The following is a 16,878-nucleotide window of genomic DNA, read 5'->3' as shown; positions in this document are numbered from 1 at the left end:
GGCGCGGTGGACACTGTAAAGCCGCGGCGGCGGGTGTCTGCGCTTCTGGGTTCAGGGGCGCAGGCGAAGGCCTCCCGGAGAGACCTGCCGCAGCGCGAGGAGGAGACAAAAGTCACATCAAAGCCTGCGACGCTTAGTACCAGATTCATCGCCGAATCTGCGCGCGATACGTGAACCTTGGCGCTGGAGGAAGCGGAGAACGGGCTCCCGCCCCGCCCACGCAACTCACGTGACCAACGATCGCGGCCTCGAGGCCGGAAGCGCTCCCAAGCCCGCGCGCGCGCGTTCTCGCGTTTCTGGGCGGCTGTGAGGCTCCGCGAGTGGCATCCCTGCCGCGCGCTCGCGCTCGTTCCTAGGCTTCCGGGCCCGGAGAGCTCGGCGGCGGCTGCGCGCGCGCTGCCCAGCCTGGTCCCCGCCCCCAGGCGCGCGGGGTTCCGGGCAACACAGCCATGTGCTCCTTAGCGTCGGGCGCTGCGGGTGGGTATCCCTGGCTTCTTAGCACCCTGTTCGCCCGGCGCGCAGCCCGCGGGGCGGGAGAAAGACCTACCCCTCCCGCTGCCTGTCCCATTTGCGGGGCGGGACGGTGGGGCCTAGCTGGGAGTGGGGAGGCGCTGGCGAGGGCCGCGGGGGAGCGGGGCGGAGGGCGTCGCACCCCCCACCCTGCTCCTCGTGCGTCCGGCTCGCACTGGCGTCCGTCCGGGGCCGGGCTGATCGTTTGCGTGTGCTAGGCGGCCGGGGCGCTGTGGAGGACGAGGACGACCTGCCAGAGCTGTCCGACAGCGGGGACGAGGCCGCCTGGGAGGATGAGGACGATGCCGAGCCCCCCCACGACAAGCAGCAGACCCCCTGCCTGTTCTGTGACAGGTTCGTCCGCCTCAGTACCAGGCGCCACCCCTAGGGTGCCCGCGCCCGGTGCGTCCGTGTGGCCCGTTCGTCTGAAGCCTGGCCCGAGCGGCCTGGCCACGAATCCTTGAACCAGTGCTGTGGAGTGAGGGTTTGTTGAGACGAAGCACCGTGCTGTAGAGGGAGGAGCCGTGAACTGGAAACCACGTTATACTTGCTTCTTTTCCGCCGGCCTCAGTTTCCCCTTGCGTGAACTCTGAATCTGTGGTTCCCAAGTCTAGTGGTGCACCCTTGGCTCCTGAGACTTTAAAGGATGCTCAGCCCGGCGCCTCCGCCCTTCTAAATCAGGCGCGGGACCTCGGAATCTTACATTTTTATAAAGGCATTTTCTGAGATGATTCTGAGATAAGTTTGCCAGTCACTAAACCAGATAATCCCTGAGGGCCCTTCCAGCTTTATCGCTCTATAATTCATTAATGAGTGCAGAGCTTCTCAGGTGTACTATTTCCACTTGCGCCATCTGAAGAATCACCTTTGTTAGGTAGGGGCTTGCCATCTCTTGAAGGGAAAGAAATTGATGCCCTTTTCACTTAGGGAGAAAGAAGCGATGGTATCAGTAACTCGTTCACAAAGGGTTTGTCGTATATCCAAATCCATGTTTTTCCACTTAAAATTCTGCCTCTTCATCTCAGTAAGCTTTGACTCTGGTCAGCCTTTTGGAAGTGGGTGTGAAAGAGGCCTGCTTGGCATCGGCCAGTGTTACTTGAACAAACATTTTCCAGTTTTCTATAAATCTAGGCACGGTGCTGATTGGTGGTATATTAGCTCCTCTTGATTCGTCATTGTTCTCACATGTAGCGCCATTTGCCTGGGTACAGAATGTCCACTACACTCCAGTTGTCGTAAAATAACACTTATTGAGCATCAGGGGTGTACTTCGTGGTAAGCCGTATAAGTACAACAAGGTAAACATTTGTTGAAAAGTAACAGCTGCATAGGTGCTAGGCCTGTGAAGGAGATAGGTAGCTCCTCGCTGTGTATTCCTATCTCAAGTATCCTTTAGTTTCACAGGTCACGTAATGAAGAGGCTTGGTCCTCACCGTGTCTGTAACACAAGTACTTTCAGAACACTGCAAGGTCATCTTTGAAATAAGCACTTTGGGAGTATGCCAGCTGTAAAAATTACATTTTATGCTTTATTTCTAAAAGCACTCTGAGCACTCTCAGTTCAAAGCCTCTGGAAGTAGCATTGACACAGAGCAGAAAAGAAATCTTCTGTAGGGAGTTTTCATCTCTTGAGAGAAACTATCTTTCAAAGGGAGTTCTCTTCCTTAAAAGCTTTTTGATAAACTTAGTGCTATTATTCGGCAAATAAATTAACTTTGACGTTTAAAATGTAGTTTGTAGGGTATATAATGGGACACAGAGGTTACTAGTTCCCTTTAGAAATGCTGGGTCTCTCTCATCTACAGGCATGTTTGATTTTTCTTAATTGGATATAAAATAGGACTTAGCAGAATGGGGGGAGGTGTATTTAACCTGAAATCAATGTTTAGACTTTTGAGAGGACTATTTCATGAAGTTATGGTTTGATTTTTCAGGTTATTTACATCTGCTGAAGAAACATTTTCACACTGTAAGTCTGAGCATCAATTTAATATTGATAACATGGTCCATAAACATGGTGAGTATTTTTTAGAATAAAGGAAATTTTCATTGTAGAATTTAAGTTCAAACTTTGTATTCTTCCAGACCTTTCCTTTCCTACACAAGTTCAGTGTCATGAAAAATACAACAAAAACCTCTCTTACGAAGTTTTTTTGACAAGTGGCCTTCGAAGGAGGACTAATAATAATCATTCTTCTAGATGAGATTCACTCTATTTAAGCTTATATTGACTGTACAACTAAAAAGGGGGAAAAAAGCAACCTTGGCATATGATTGCATTTTTATCATATTAGAATTAGGGAGAGCAAGGATAGAGGTGGACTTTGGAAAAGGAGGTGGGTCATTGTGAAAAAAGACAACTTACCAGTTCAAAGCATAACATGAACTTCAAAGCAGAAAGGTTGAGTTTGTTAAGAGTATAGAAAAAGGAGTTATGAAGTTAAGGTGGTAAGCAAAATATTTAGATGATTCTTTTCAAACTTGTGTTTGAACATACTTCCCTTATAATTAAAGTCTACTTTTTTAAATGTATGCAAAAGAGTTACACTGTTCCAATAAAATTAACTAAATACAGAATTGGGGTTTTTTGTCCCTGTATTTGCTATCAAATAGCAAATACATTAACATTAAATGTGTGATGAAATATGTTTATAAATCATAAATTCAACTGCGGCTGCTTTTATAAGACATGAATGATTTATTGGTTTTTTTTAATGTGCATTTTTAAACTAAATTAGAATCATACTCTATAATTTTTAAATTTTTTTTACTTAACGAATAGAGGTTTTTATATGCTATTGTGCATATAAAACATCTTCAATGCTGTTATGTTTCTCATAACAACATTTTTCACAACAAATAATACTCAGTTGGATATTCTGTTACTTTTCCATGTTTTAAATGGTGCTTCATTTCTGGAAAGAGAACAAGCCTCTTTGTTTTTTAATTTATATCACTTACTTAATGTAAAAGCTGGTGTATAATTTGAATACTCCATGTCCAGGCAAAATTATAATTTGGTAGGCACCCTAAAAATAGGGGATTTAGAGACTTTTGGCTCTAATATCAGCTGCCAAATACTTGTTAAAATCTATAACCAAATTTTCCTGATTTGTATTGTTCTTACAAATGAAAGTTTGAATTCAAAAAATTAATTTCCTCCTTTTTCAGAAATGCAAGAAAAACATTAGAAATTGTTATCCATGTGGCTGTTTCTCAATTAAAATACTGAGAAGTATTAAAGATACTATTCTAATTCTTAATTAGAAATTCAAATTATTTTAAGTTGTAGTTTAGAGAACAGAAATATTTTATTATCTAATCAGAGAAGCCTCTATAGAATATGCCATTTAAACAAAATGCATATTAAAATAGGTGAATTATCTTTTTTTTCCTCATTAGGACTTGAATTTTATGGATACATTAAGCTAATAAATTTTATTAGACTCAAGGTAAGTCGGTAGCTTCATTTACAGTTTTGTTTGGAAACTAAAGAAATACCACAGTTCCTGTTGGGGTGTTGATTTTAGAAGAATTCGAAGAACTGCTATGTAATCATACTGGGGGAATCATGGACATTAGGAACTAGTACAACGTAACAAGCACCAAGTAAATGAATACACACCATGCTTAGTAAGGTATCATTTTTAACTATGTCCAAGAGGTGAATTGATGCTATGTGAAAAAATAATTCAGTGTCGGATAATACTGATACACAGGATTTCCCTGAATCAGAAGTAATTACTAGTGTGATTTCAAGTACTGTGGTTGTCTTTTTGTTCTATTTTTCAAATACTTAGTCCTTTTTTCACTTCTATTCCAATGAATGTTTATGATGCTACTTCCCCTAAATCCAAACAATAAAAAGGTGCATTGAAACCATATTGCTTAATCTAAGCAATCATCCAGTCAAGTTAATGAAATGACAGGTGAAGCAGAGACTCCTTAGATACAGATTTTTTGTGAGGTAGACATGGTTCCCTTTGTTTTTTTGCTTAGTTTTTCTACTTTTTGCTGGGTGGGGGCGTTGTGACTATATACAATGAAAAAACATGCAATTAATTTTACATCCAGAACCCTACAGTTGAGTATATGAATTCCATATACAACCCAGTGCCTTGGGAGAAAGAAGAGTATTTGAAGCCAGTATTAGAAGATGACCTATTACTTCAATTTGGTAAGATGAACCTACTGGGTCTGCTTTAACACAGGGTCATTTATAATGGCAAATGGTGGTTAAGTTTTCTAAGAAAATATATCATCTCCTTAATTCTCTAAAGACTTTACCAGATAGTTGGTTTCAGTACGAAAGCTGTTTGATAGTTACAGTGACCATTACTAGAGAGAAATTTAGAGGTAGAAGTTTGTTTCAATACTATGTATAAGATGTTCTGAAACATAGGGACACTTGAGAAAATTTTTTTAAAGATTATTTATTCATTTATTTGACAGAGACAGTGAGAGAGGGAACACAAGTAGGGGGAGTAGGAGAGGGAGAAGTAGGCTTCCTGAGGAGCAGGGAGCCAGATGTGGGGCTCGATCCCAAGACCCTGGGATCAGGACCCATGCGGAAGACAGATGCTTAACCACTGAACCACCCAGGCGCCCCAATAATTTTTAATTGTAGACTAATTTTTAGTCTACTAAAATTGACTAAAATTTTAATTTAGCTAATTTAACTAAAATTAACTGAATTTTAAATTTATTTTTAATTAACCAAAATTTTTAAATCTACTGATTCAAAATGACTTTTTTATTTTTTTCTGCTTCAGTGTAACATTGAAGTAGTTTTAATAGTATTTGCTGCTTTTGTCTGATGCATTTAGATCAGATAATTGACTTAATTTAAGACACCTAATTTACTGAGATTTTGTTTTGATGCAAAACAGATCCCACTCGAATTTCCAGGGGCTTATCTACATACACTAACTCTACAGCCTTCCTTGTGGCAGGGCCACTTTCATTTCTTGACTATAGCTTTCTTATTTGCTCTGTGTACTCGCTCATTCCTTATTTTACTCTTTTTAAGATTTATTTATCTGAGAGAGGGAGAGTGTGAGTGTGTACATGTGAGTGGGCAGAGAGGTTGAGGGAGAGAATCTCAAGCAGAATTACTGCTGAGTGTGGAGCTCGAGGCGGGGCTTGATCCCAAGACCTAAGAGATCATGACCTGAGCCGAAATCAGGAGTCAGGCTCTTAACTGAGTGAGCCACCCGGGTACCCCAGCTCATTCCTTATTAAACAAGGATCTTAGGAAAATTCTATTGGCTTCTTATAGATACTTTATTGTTATAACTTATCAGGGTTAATACTTTTTTCCCCCTCATTTATACTTATTTAGATGTAAAGCATTTGCTCTCTTCAGGTCAGTAAGACCATTCTAAAAGGACATGTCCCTTCACATACAGAAATTTGACAGTGTGGACTTGAGCAGTTCTCTGATTAGTGAGAGCTATAGAAAACTACTCATTTCCTTGAGAAGGACAATCATTAAGATGTATGGTACTGTGATGTAGTAGTTAGGACTTTAATGTTGGATTCAGGAACTGTTTAACCCTGGACAGAACTTTTTGTTACTAAGTTTTCATCTGAGATTCTTTCTGGCTCCAAAATTTGGTGAGTCCCAGGTTGATTTTTTCCTGTTTTTACAAATTCTCTCTAATCTCATTTCTCCCCAGAGTGATCAAAGTGACCTCTGATAAATGACAAAGTGCCCACTAAGTGCTCTTCATGACTTCCTAAATTCAAAATCATCCACTGAACACTCACAGGATAAAAGTAGTACATCAAATGCCTTAGAAACATGAAGAAATGACTCTTTCCCATAGGGAGGCCACAGTATTAAGAATATTTTGTTTTTAAATGTCTGTCTTGTATTAGGTCAAATATGACAAGTTTTTTGAGAAGTAGAAAAGGTGGTACTGTTCAGAAGAGGGAAAGGTTATATCAACAGATATTGAATGTTGTATGCTGGTCACTGTGGGTGCAGATCAGTATTGAATCTAACTCTCCAATGGGTATATTAAGTTAATTTCCTTCAGCCCTAATTTGTAAAAAGGTTGTAATGACACTTAACCTTGTAGATTTGTTGCAAAGATAATGCATATTAGCACAGTACCTGTCAGAGGGTTAACTGCTTAATAAAAGAGAATTTATTGTTACTAGCAAATAAATAAGGTCTACAGGAGTTTGGATGAAGAAGCCACGACTGTGATCTGGAACACTCAAAGAGGCCAGTAAAAAAGGAGAACTTGAACTGGGCATGTCCTTGAGTGTGCTGCCTGTGTTCTCTCAAATAGTGCTCCTAGCCCTTGGTGGAGAGAGATGGAAGAGAAGGTCATTGCTGTCTTGGCTCCAAGCTTATTGACCACTGAACCTCCACTGCCTTTCAGTAAATATTTATCAAGCATCTGCTAAGTATTAGGCTTTGAGGATTTAAAGATGATCGAATTAATAAAAAAAGATGACTAAGAAAATAGGCAATGCAAGTATAGTATAAGGGGAGGCCAAGTAACTATAAGGGAGAAACCTGGCAAACACTAGCGTAGCCAGATAATCACATCAGTGATAAATCACGTTGATGTTATAAACTCTTTATAATGTGTGATGAGAATGGCACTTTCCCTCTAGTCTTCCTCCCCAAAACCAATAACCTCAGTCTAACCATGAAAATCCATCAGACACACAAAGTAAGGGTCATTCTACAAACTACCTGACCAGTACTCCTTAAAACTATCAAGGTCATCAAAAACAAGAAACATCTGAGAAATCGTCATAGTTAAGAGAGGCTTAAGGAGATACGACAACTGAATGAATTATAGTATCCTGGATAGGCTCTTGGGACAGAAAGGGGATGTTAGGGAAAAACTAATGAAATCTGAGTAAATAAAATGAGTTGTGTTTTTTTTAAAGTACAATGTAATATTTGGAAAATATTCCACAGAGTGTCGGTATTCTTTTATAAACAAAGAACCTTTAAACATTGAGGGACAAAGGATCAAACACTTGATAGAACAATAGGAAAAAGTACATGATGAGATAGTTCACCAAAAAGAGTTCAAAAGTAGCCCAGCAATGAGATACCTTTTCTTACCTATCAGACCAGTAAATATTTTTAAAATATGACGTATTTTATTGACAGAGAAGGTACAGGCACTGTGATACATTGCTAGTAGAATGCAAATTTGGCAACACCTAACTAAACTGTATGTGCCCTTACTTTTCAACACAGCAGTTTCACAGATAAGAATCTGCTCTGAAGGTACACATCCAACATTCTGAAAATACATGTATGCAAGATTATTCAAGATAACATTATAATTTCTAAATATTGACAACAGCCTAAGTGCTCATACATAGAAGAGTAGTTGAGTAAACTCTGGTAGGTCCACACCGTCTATTAAAAAAAAACAACCCAAAGTTCTCTGAACTGATAGAGTGATTTCCAAGACATACAGTTAAATAAGAAAAGGCAAAGCTCAAAGGAGTATCTATGGTGTGATATTCTTTTCATGTAAGAAAGGAAGGGATTTGAGAAAACGCGTGTGTCTGCTCATTTGTACAAGAGAAATACAGTAAAGATAAGCTAGAGACTAGAGAGAGCAGTTAACGTATGGGGTTTAGTGGGACAGCGATAGAAGGGCACAGTGGGGTGGACGTAACAGGGATAATGGGGAGTGACATTTCTCGGAGAATGTACCTTCTGTATAGCCCCCACTCTTAGGACAGAAGTATTATTTCTCATAGTCTTCATGTAATTAAAAACAACAACAAAGCAACCAGGAGGTATGAGGGTAGTGGTGGTGCAAAATGGAACACAAACACTTAATGAATGAACTTAGCTGTATTAACACAGGACTAATGTAATGCTGAAGGGGGTGGGGAAGGAAAGAGCTGTTTGAGTCACTAAAATCTTGACTGGATATTGCAAAAAAGACTACATAAATTCTGTAATCTAGTCAGTAAAGATTTTTCTCGTAAGGTTTGAGCTAGCAATTCTCGGACTATGTATTGTCTGTGATAGCATGGACAAGTAAGTAAATATATTACAGATAATAAGAGCTAGGTTTCTCACTGTTGGGAAGGAGGTGTCAGATAAGGAAGTACAGAAGGATGAAATGAGTCCTATAGTGATAGATTGGAATCAGAGGTATCAGTATCAACTCAGTTTTTAATATACATGCACATAGGTATGGGAATACAGGTGTCTGTGCATGTGTCTGTTAGTATACACACATGTATTTCCTGGCTCTGTTGAGAAAGCTTAGAAAAACCCCAGTAGCAGTAAACATGCCTATTGCCCAGATTTTAACACCATTGTCCAATAAAAATTTTTTTAAAAATTTGGAGAAGTGATTGATTCCATGGATGGCATAGGGTGATACAAGACGAGTCTGGAACAGTTTGTGCCACAGAGTAAGGAAGTGCTTAAAAAGGAAAGGGGGGGGGGTGGGGGTGGGAAGAGGGAAGACTTACAGGTGGGAAGAAGGAAGACTTACAGGAATACAGGAGCCAACCTGAAGGACTCTTCATGGCCAAAGCTTGAGTAATTTGAGGAACACAAAGTGATAGTACTGGGTTTTAGCTCATAGGATAGAATAAATATACCTGAATCCATACTGACATAATCAACTAAATAAATAAATGGAGAAGGAGCAGTTCAAACCTAGAGTAAAATTTTAGAAGGGAAGAGAGAAAATGACCATCATGCAAACACCGTAGTAATAACTTGCAGAAAAGATGCACCAATGGATGCTAAGATCAGTGGGTAAAAATTTAATATGAAATAGGATTTGCATAGTTCAGAATATCTCCCCAGGAAGTTTAAATACAAAGGAGATGTTAACTTTTCCAGCAGACACTCCCACAACTGACTGATCAAGGTTAACATGACCATTAATAAGTCCTATTGACACCTTGGAAAAACGCACTCAGGATACAACATCATTTTTCTGCTGTACTTTATTCCAATAATGAAAAAACATCAGACAAATTCAAGTTGACAGACTGACTGTAAAATCAGTCCTCTAAGGAGTGTCAGATACAGTTTTTGGGTCCACTAGTCTAGAAATAGTTCGAGGTATTGGATATTTTAGTTGTGATCTTTTATATGTTTTTTAATTTCTCTAATTCATCAGTCATTGATGGGGTGTATTTACATTTCTATGACTGAAGAATTGTCTGTTTTTGCCTTTTAATTCTATCAGTTTTTGCTTTTGTGAGGTTTATACTCATATACTTATACTTTATACTTATAATTGTTATGCCTTCTTGATGAATTGACCGTCCTTTGTGGTAGTTCTCAGCTGCCAAAATGAAGTATCCAGGTGATCTGAACCTCCTGAGACAGAATGTAGATGTGGAAATTCATCTTCCTGAATATGGTTTAGGACTTTGAATTAGACTTTTGATACATTGTAGTTATGGATCTTAATGTTGACTGAATCGTTTCTCCTTTTCAACATTTCCTTTATATGATTATCTACATATTATTAGTGTTGAAAGATTATTCTGTCTTCTATTGCAGCAAAAAGCAAACAGAGAAACTTGCTGAAACAAAGAAATCAATTCCTTTGTTCAGTTCTCATCTGTAATTTAGACCAACAAGCTGGCTTGTAAACAGTTTGAAGAAGTTTGAAAATGAGTTGTAGTAAGAAGTAGAAAATATGGTGTACTGTCCTTAACATATTTTGTTGTTCTCATTAAATTTTGGTGAAGTAAATAGCAAATGAATCTATAGTTGTTTTAAAACAGTGACTCAGTATTCTGCCAGACTAATTGGAGATTAGTGGCATATTTTACTACTGCTCTTAGACGGAGTTCAGTGTAGGCTCTAGTCTAGTCTAGTCTTCTCATGTATTTGTTAAGCTTAGTTCTTTTTTCTCAACTCTGTAAGTGTCACAACTAAAAACTGAATATGGAAAAATAAAGCCATATTTCTTCCAGTGCTTTACTGAAGAGAAAATATATCTGCATCATTTTTATTGTTTTAAGTTGATCTGAAGGTTAATTGGACTGATTAATAGACACTGGGATTTTGACCACAGTCACTAACTCCATATATTAACTTCTGTTTGCAGAGTTGTTAGTTCTACAGTGGAAGTTAATGAGTTTATACATCAAGATATTAAAGTTAAGTCTTTTGATATTAGGAATTAGGATGTCAATAATACCAGCAATAAGACATTGGTGTATAGATTACACTACCCATTACCTAGGATAAAAAAGTTACTGAATGTATAGAATTCTTTATGTACACACTGTCCTTAGTGAATATCTAAATGTAATACCTGTTATTCTATAGATAAAGACTCAGAGTCTGAGAAGGGACCTAGTGTAGTGGCAAGAATATGAGCTAGGAGGGCAGGCATGGGTTTGTATCTTAGTTTTTTTATTAAATCACCAAGTGACTTCGGGCTGCTCCCTTAATTTCTCTGAAATTTATATTTCCCATGCCTTAAAATAGGGATAAATATTCATATCTTGGGTTTGTTTTGAGGAAGAAACAAGATGTAATGTGTGTTCTTGAAAGAAATCTGGTGATCAATACATCTTAGGGCTTTTTCCTTCCATTTTTTTGCTTCTTCCTGAGTTTGGTTCAGTATAATTAATGCTTTAATATATGGTTAATTTAGCCACCTAATGAAAAAGTTAGACTAACAGAATGCTCTTTAAATTTAAATGGAAACAGTTTGGATATTAAAGATTTATTTAACTAGAAGTACTTCTACAACTATTTCTCAGTTGGCTGCATAATAGGCACTTAGTATATATTTATTGATAACATGTTTATATTTGCTTCATTGTCAGAAGATGGCCTGATAATAATGTCCATTTATTTCTTTAGATGTAGAAGATCTTTATGAACCAGTGTCAGTCCCATTCTCATACCCCAATGGACTCAGTGAAAACACATCTGTTGTTGAAAAATTGAAACATATGGAAGCCAGGGCACTGTCTGCTGAAGCTGCATTAGCTAGAGCGCGTGAGGATCTGCAAAGAATGAAGTAATTTATCAATCTTACAGAATATTAGTTATTTAGATCCCCAAAGTAATACCACTAATAAAAAGGTGGAATATGGTAAAACATTTCATGTATTGGAAAGCACAATGTAGGTATTTAATTTTAAATTTATTTTAAGTTAATGAATGGTATGCAACATTTTTATATGTTATAGTTGATTAACAAAATTTTGTGGTTTTACCTGTTTTCACATTCTTTATAATTACTTTTGTACTTGCGGTTATTGTTATAGGAGTGTTGTCCTCTTGAGTGTTTTTGTTCTTTGATATTGCCTTCCTTTGAATTACTTGGTAATCTAATAGAATCTAATAGATTTCTCCACTTACTTTTTTTCTCCTAGCCTCTTAAGGGGGAGTAATTAATATTTTTTAGATTTGGGGACAATACAGTGTTGAAATTTTTGTTTTTAAAGAACCAAAATATAATTATGTAGTATTGGAAAACGAGATACATAGAATGATTTTGTCCAGTGAGTAAATTAGCCTTCTACTGGTTTACTTCACAGAATATACTTCACAGAATTTAATGTGCATGTGAATCACTTGGGAATTTGTTAAACTGTACATTCTGATTCAGAGGTCTGAAGTAGGGCCTGAGATTCTGCATTTCTTCAAAGTATAGCTTTAGCTGTTGGATTTTTGTAAGTTGGTTGCCATTCCCTCAGTACCCATTTGATGGTTTGCTAGAATGTCCAGGGAACAAAGTGTAGCTGACTGTGGTTCCCTTTCCTTTTTGAGATTTTATGCTGGTTAATCTAGTAACCAACAATAACTTCACTGTCTGCCCCCGCTCCTTAGCATCTCTCCCCCGTGCATACGTTATAGATACTTAATATGTTGTCATCAGAGAGGGAATTGAGTTTTAGAGCTGCAGTGGGTGGTGGTGGTGTAGGTAAATAATTCTCAATTTGGGTCAACTTTCTGCCCATATAACCCTTTGATGAAATATTGTGGTTTCAAAGAATATTAATAGTGTTGAAATATACCACAATGATTCATTCACCTGCTAAAATAAGATTTTAGAACAATAGAAATAATAAAATTGAATAAAAATAATGTGGTTTTGTTCAGTTGAAAGATACAAACAGCTATAATCTTCTGTTGGCAGTGTTTCTGTGGTTCGCAGAAGGCATATTTACGTCTGAGTTTGCACATGCTGTTGCTTAAGATCCAGCAGGGGGAGCCTTCCGTTGCTTCAGATAGAATGTTGAGTTAGAGGCTCATCACACTGCATACCAGACTCCCTCCCCTTTCTTCTCCCTCAACCTCTAGCCTTTCCTTTTTTCATGGTCCAATAAACCTGTCTCAGGGGTGTATTTCAAATTGATTACAGACAATTTGCTCAGGATTTTGTGATGAACGCAGATGTCAGAACCTGCTCGTCATCTACTACTGCCATTGCAGACCTCCAGGAAGATGAGGATGGCGTTTATTTCAGCTCATACGGGCATTATGGGATACATGAAGAAATGCTAAAGGTTAGAAAAGAGCACAAAGTGCTCCAAATCCGTGCTAAAGGAAAAACCGAATGAAACAAGTTCTTAATATATATTCTGTAGGAGAACTGGGGTTTTTTTGTGTGTTTTCTTAGAACTGCTTTTTAAATCTCTTTGGTGCTTTATAGCGCATCTTGGGTTAAAAAGACTACAGGAGCATCACAGCCACTGTAAATTCAATTTAAGATCATTCTTAGTCTTTATGAAATCTTTACTTTTGCTTGAAATAAAACATTGGAGAAAACTGCTGCTGGTTTTCATCTTCTCAGGAGCAACTATTAAATAGTAACATTATACATTTGCCTTTTAATGTACAAAGGGGATGATTAATTTTAGTGTTCTAAATAGTAATATTGACTTCAGTTTGGGCAGATAATTTTTTGGTAAAAAGCTTAATTGTAAATAATTTTTATAATTGTCATAGCATAACTTTGTTACATTTGAAATCATCGATATGTAGAATTTCCTAAATTGGTCAAATCAGGTTTTTAAATTTGGTTAGTTTTAATTTTTATAATGATAATGTCCATATAAAATATAAGTAAATTTCTAGCCATACCTAGTAATTACACATTTGATTATGTATTATAGATTGTAAAATAGTAACATCTAATTTTTTAATTCGATAAAACTATGGTAGAACAAGTGTTGGAATGTAAAAAACTTCATGAAAGTGTTAGATGTTCATCTCTGTAAATTTTAGATGCCACTGCCTTTTCTTAAATCCAGCCAACAAAAAATGCATTCCTAAATCCTTCCTCACAAGATTGTTTTATTTTGGAAAGCCTGGAGACCATGTTCCTCTGACACAGATAGATTTAAAATAACCAGGGATATTTAATAATAACGTATGTATTTTGTTGAGTCAGGTTTGCAAGATCACAGGGTGGAGGTCTCCTGATTAATAGTAATTGTAATTACTTGGGGTGTGTTAAAGCAGTGTCATGTCATTTCTTTAATAATGACATGTCACAGTAGGTTGTGCTTTTTGTTGTCACTTGGGTAATGGCATAGCATTATAAATAAGTTATCTTATAAGTGATAAATTATTTTAAGTCGGAGTGAGTTTGTTTAAAAGAAATTGATTTACTCTGTTTTCTTTGTTAAAATTAATTTTATTGTGTCTAGAATTCTTTTTAAGGGGTTCACTTAAGCCCATGTTTGTCATTTTAAATCACCCCATCAATTTAAATGCCATGAACCTTTAATGCCTTTGGTATGGAAATTGTGTGGGTTTTCAGACAGATAAGGTTACTGAGACTCCAAGTAGGTAGGACTTAAACGTATCCTAAATACAATCATCAGGGAAATCCATTTTGACTACTTATTTCCAAATATCTGTCCTGGACATTTGTAGCTGTATATCCATAACTAGAGGATCTTTACACCTGGTCATACATCTTTAAGTCCTTTTGATGTACATATGGATTTAAGAAATTCCACCTTGAAGTTTTCAGTACTACCTTTTCCCTTTTAGAGAATCGTTTAAGAATCCCTATTAATATAATTTTCCATGCCTCACTTCCCATTAGCTGTTACACAATGTAATTACCTCTCCTTGGGGATGACTTGATTAAGTGTTCATAAGAAATAAGCATATATTCCTTGCAAAAAGAACTATTTATCCAATTTATATTTTGCTAACTTACATACTGTGGGTGAGTAGGAAATGTTCTGTGTATCTAGCAATATTCTGTTTCTTATCAAAGCAATTCTTAGCTCACATAATCTGTTTAAGGTTGTGCTATTACCACAATCTCATTTGATATTTGTAGATAATTTAAAATTGAGAAACCATGGATTGGATTTATTTTTATGCTTAGAATTAGCCTTGCTTTTATGGTAAGAGTATTTGGATTTTTTGATTGCTTAGTCTCAGGTATTTCAATGATGGTATATGTTGTGATTATAATTATAAATAAAGGTACTTGTGATCTTACTTTCTAGAATTCAGATGAAGATAACATTTTTGAATCCCAGAGATAACAGCTGATGGAGGGATGGATTACATGAATTTTCAAAATCCTTTGCCACTTTATCTTTCTGAAGAACAGTCATTCTTGACTAATGTTGTAAATCTGAGATGTATCACTCTCTTTTTTTTCCAAGAAAAATATTGTTCATCCTGGTAAACATTTATCACATCATAGTACCATTATATAATTTTTCTTTACTGCATTCTTCTGATTGTATCTCCATCTGACTCATGCATTCCTTCCACCTTCATGAGCCTATACATTTAAAACATACTGTTATATATACATAAAATTCATAGTATATACTTTTCTGTAGTCTCATTCTTAAATTTTTTTTGTATTTGTAGGAATAGTTCCATGGCACTTTACGAGTCTTAAAAAATGATGTTGCTTCTTAGTATTAGAGCTTTTTTTGTGTTCCTTAGTTTAAATAGGCTGGTGAAAAAGAATTTTTTTTAATTTCTGTTATCTTATTTTGAATTGAAGTGTTTGTGTTTTCTTAGAATATATTTTTACAAGTGGTTATGAGTGCTAGTCTTTTATTTGCTTGCATTTTCATTTTTAGTGGTTTTCCTTTCAAAACTTCAGTTACTGAACTGAAGCTCTGCTATGCCCAAGGCACTCTGGTATACTTTGGATTTTATTGCACGTGAATGAAAGCAGATGGATCTATAAAAAGAGCCCGGATGAAGGACTGTAGTTGAGGGAACAGCGGTGCATGGATTTAGGACAGGCATTCGGGTGCTTGCGATCAAGTTGGAGCAGTGGTGAGGCAGTGTGGTTGGCGAGAGCTTTCTGAGTGACTGCCTCCTAGACTGATGTTCACTCACCAAAAATCACTGGCTGTAGTACAAGATGAGTATAGAAATGACAAATGTATGGAATGGTATACATTTTTTTATATAAAGCAATTAGAAATAATTCCATCAGAAAACATGGAATTAATTCTGCAGTTCCCCATTTTTTTATATCCTGTAATTAAGTAGAACAACTTGGCTTTTAATTTGAGACATTATATGGGGTTTGGGGGGGTTTTTCGGCCTAAAATTGTTTTTTGAAGAGTATGAATTGCATGAATTTTGATATCATAGTATTTGCTGTAACATTTCTCTTTACCTAGTGTGAAACCTAAAACTGGAATTCCTATTCTATTTTTATTGTGCTCATTTTATTTACTTGGCAGCAGAGGCCCTTACTGCTTAATTTGCTGTCTATATGTGTCTCAACTAAAGTAATTTAAAAGGGAATCGGCTCTATTCATGAACTAAAATAAATGTTCACATTCAATGCCTGCGTCAGTCGCAGGTCATGTGAGACTCCAGAGTGTAGAAGTCTCAAATGTGAGCTGCAGGGCTCAAATGATTTACCTCTGAGATTATAGGCTTTTAAGCATCATTTCCTACTACAGACATTTCTAGAAACAATACAGGATTATAAACCAGATAGGTAATGATCAGTGACTTTCTTAGAAAAACCATACTCCGTGTGGCTTCATTTTTTTATATGTAACCACAACTTTTAACATTTCTCTGTTTTGGCTCTTTTTCTCCCATATTTTAACGTAGCATTTTAACATTTAACCTAGTAGACTCCCTTTACTATACAGGCTCTAGACTCCAGGCCCTATTTGGAGCAAAACATCATGTTCAGCTTCTGTTAGCTTTAATTATCAGTTGAAGTCTTGAAGTGATAACACGTGGTGAGACAAAAATGTGTACATCTTTAAGAATTTAGACCTTATCCAACTTTCAGTAATTTTCTTTGTGTGTTGTTAGCATTTCTATTTTTTATTGTTTTCTTTTAGGACAAAGAAATTAAGCTTAGCTTTCCAAGCAAACTAGCAATGTGTGATAAAATAACAAATAATCTTCCT

At 37.0% G+C, this 16,878-nt stretch overlaps 1 protein-coding gene across 1 annotated transcript in view; it reads left to right on the top strand.

Annotated features, from left to right (window-relative positions):
• Positions 1-250: 250 nt before the first annotated feature.
• Positions 251-16,878, top strand: part of PRMT3 (protein arginine methyltransferase 3) — a 129,025-nt gene continuing 112,397 nt past the window's right edge. Inside the window, exons 1-7 of the mRNA XM_080816665.1 lie at positions 251-477; positions 729-864; positions 2,445-2,527; positions 3,913-3,962; positions 4,585-4,687; positions 11,357-11,516; positions 12,867-13,011. Of these exons, the coding sequence (XP_080672791.1) occupies positions 450-477; positions 729-864; positions 2,445-2,527; positions 3,913-3,962; positions 4,585-4,687; positions 11,357-11,516; positions 12,867-13,011 (705 nt within the window). The 5' untranslated portion in view covers positions 251-449. The remainder of the gene's footprint in view (positions 478-728; positions 865-2,444; positions 2,528-3,912; positions 3,963-4,584; positions 4,688-11,356; positions 11,517-12,866; positions 13,012-16,878) is intronic.

The sequence above is a fragment of the Martes martes genome, assembly GCF_963455335.1.
Source record: "Martes martes genome assembly, chromosome: 10".
NCBI classification, from domain to species: domain Eukaryota; kingdom Metazoa; phylum Chordata; class Mammalia; order Carnivora; family Mustelidae; genus Martes; species Martes martes.
The sequence above is the reverse complement of the archived record's forward strand: the minus strand, read 5'-3'. Positions and strand labels throughout refer to the sequence as shown.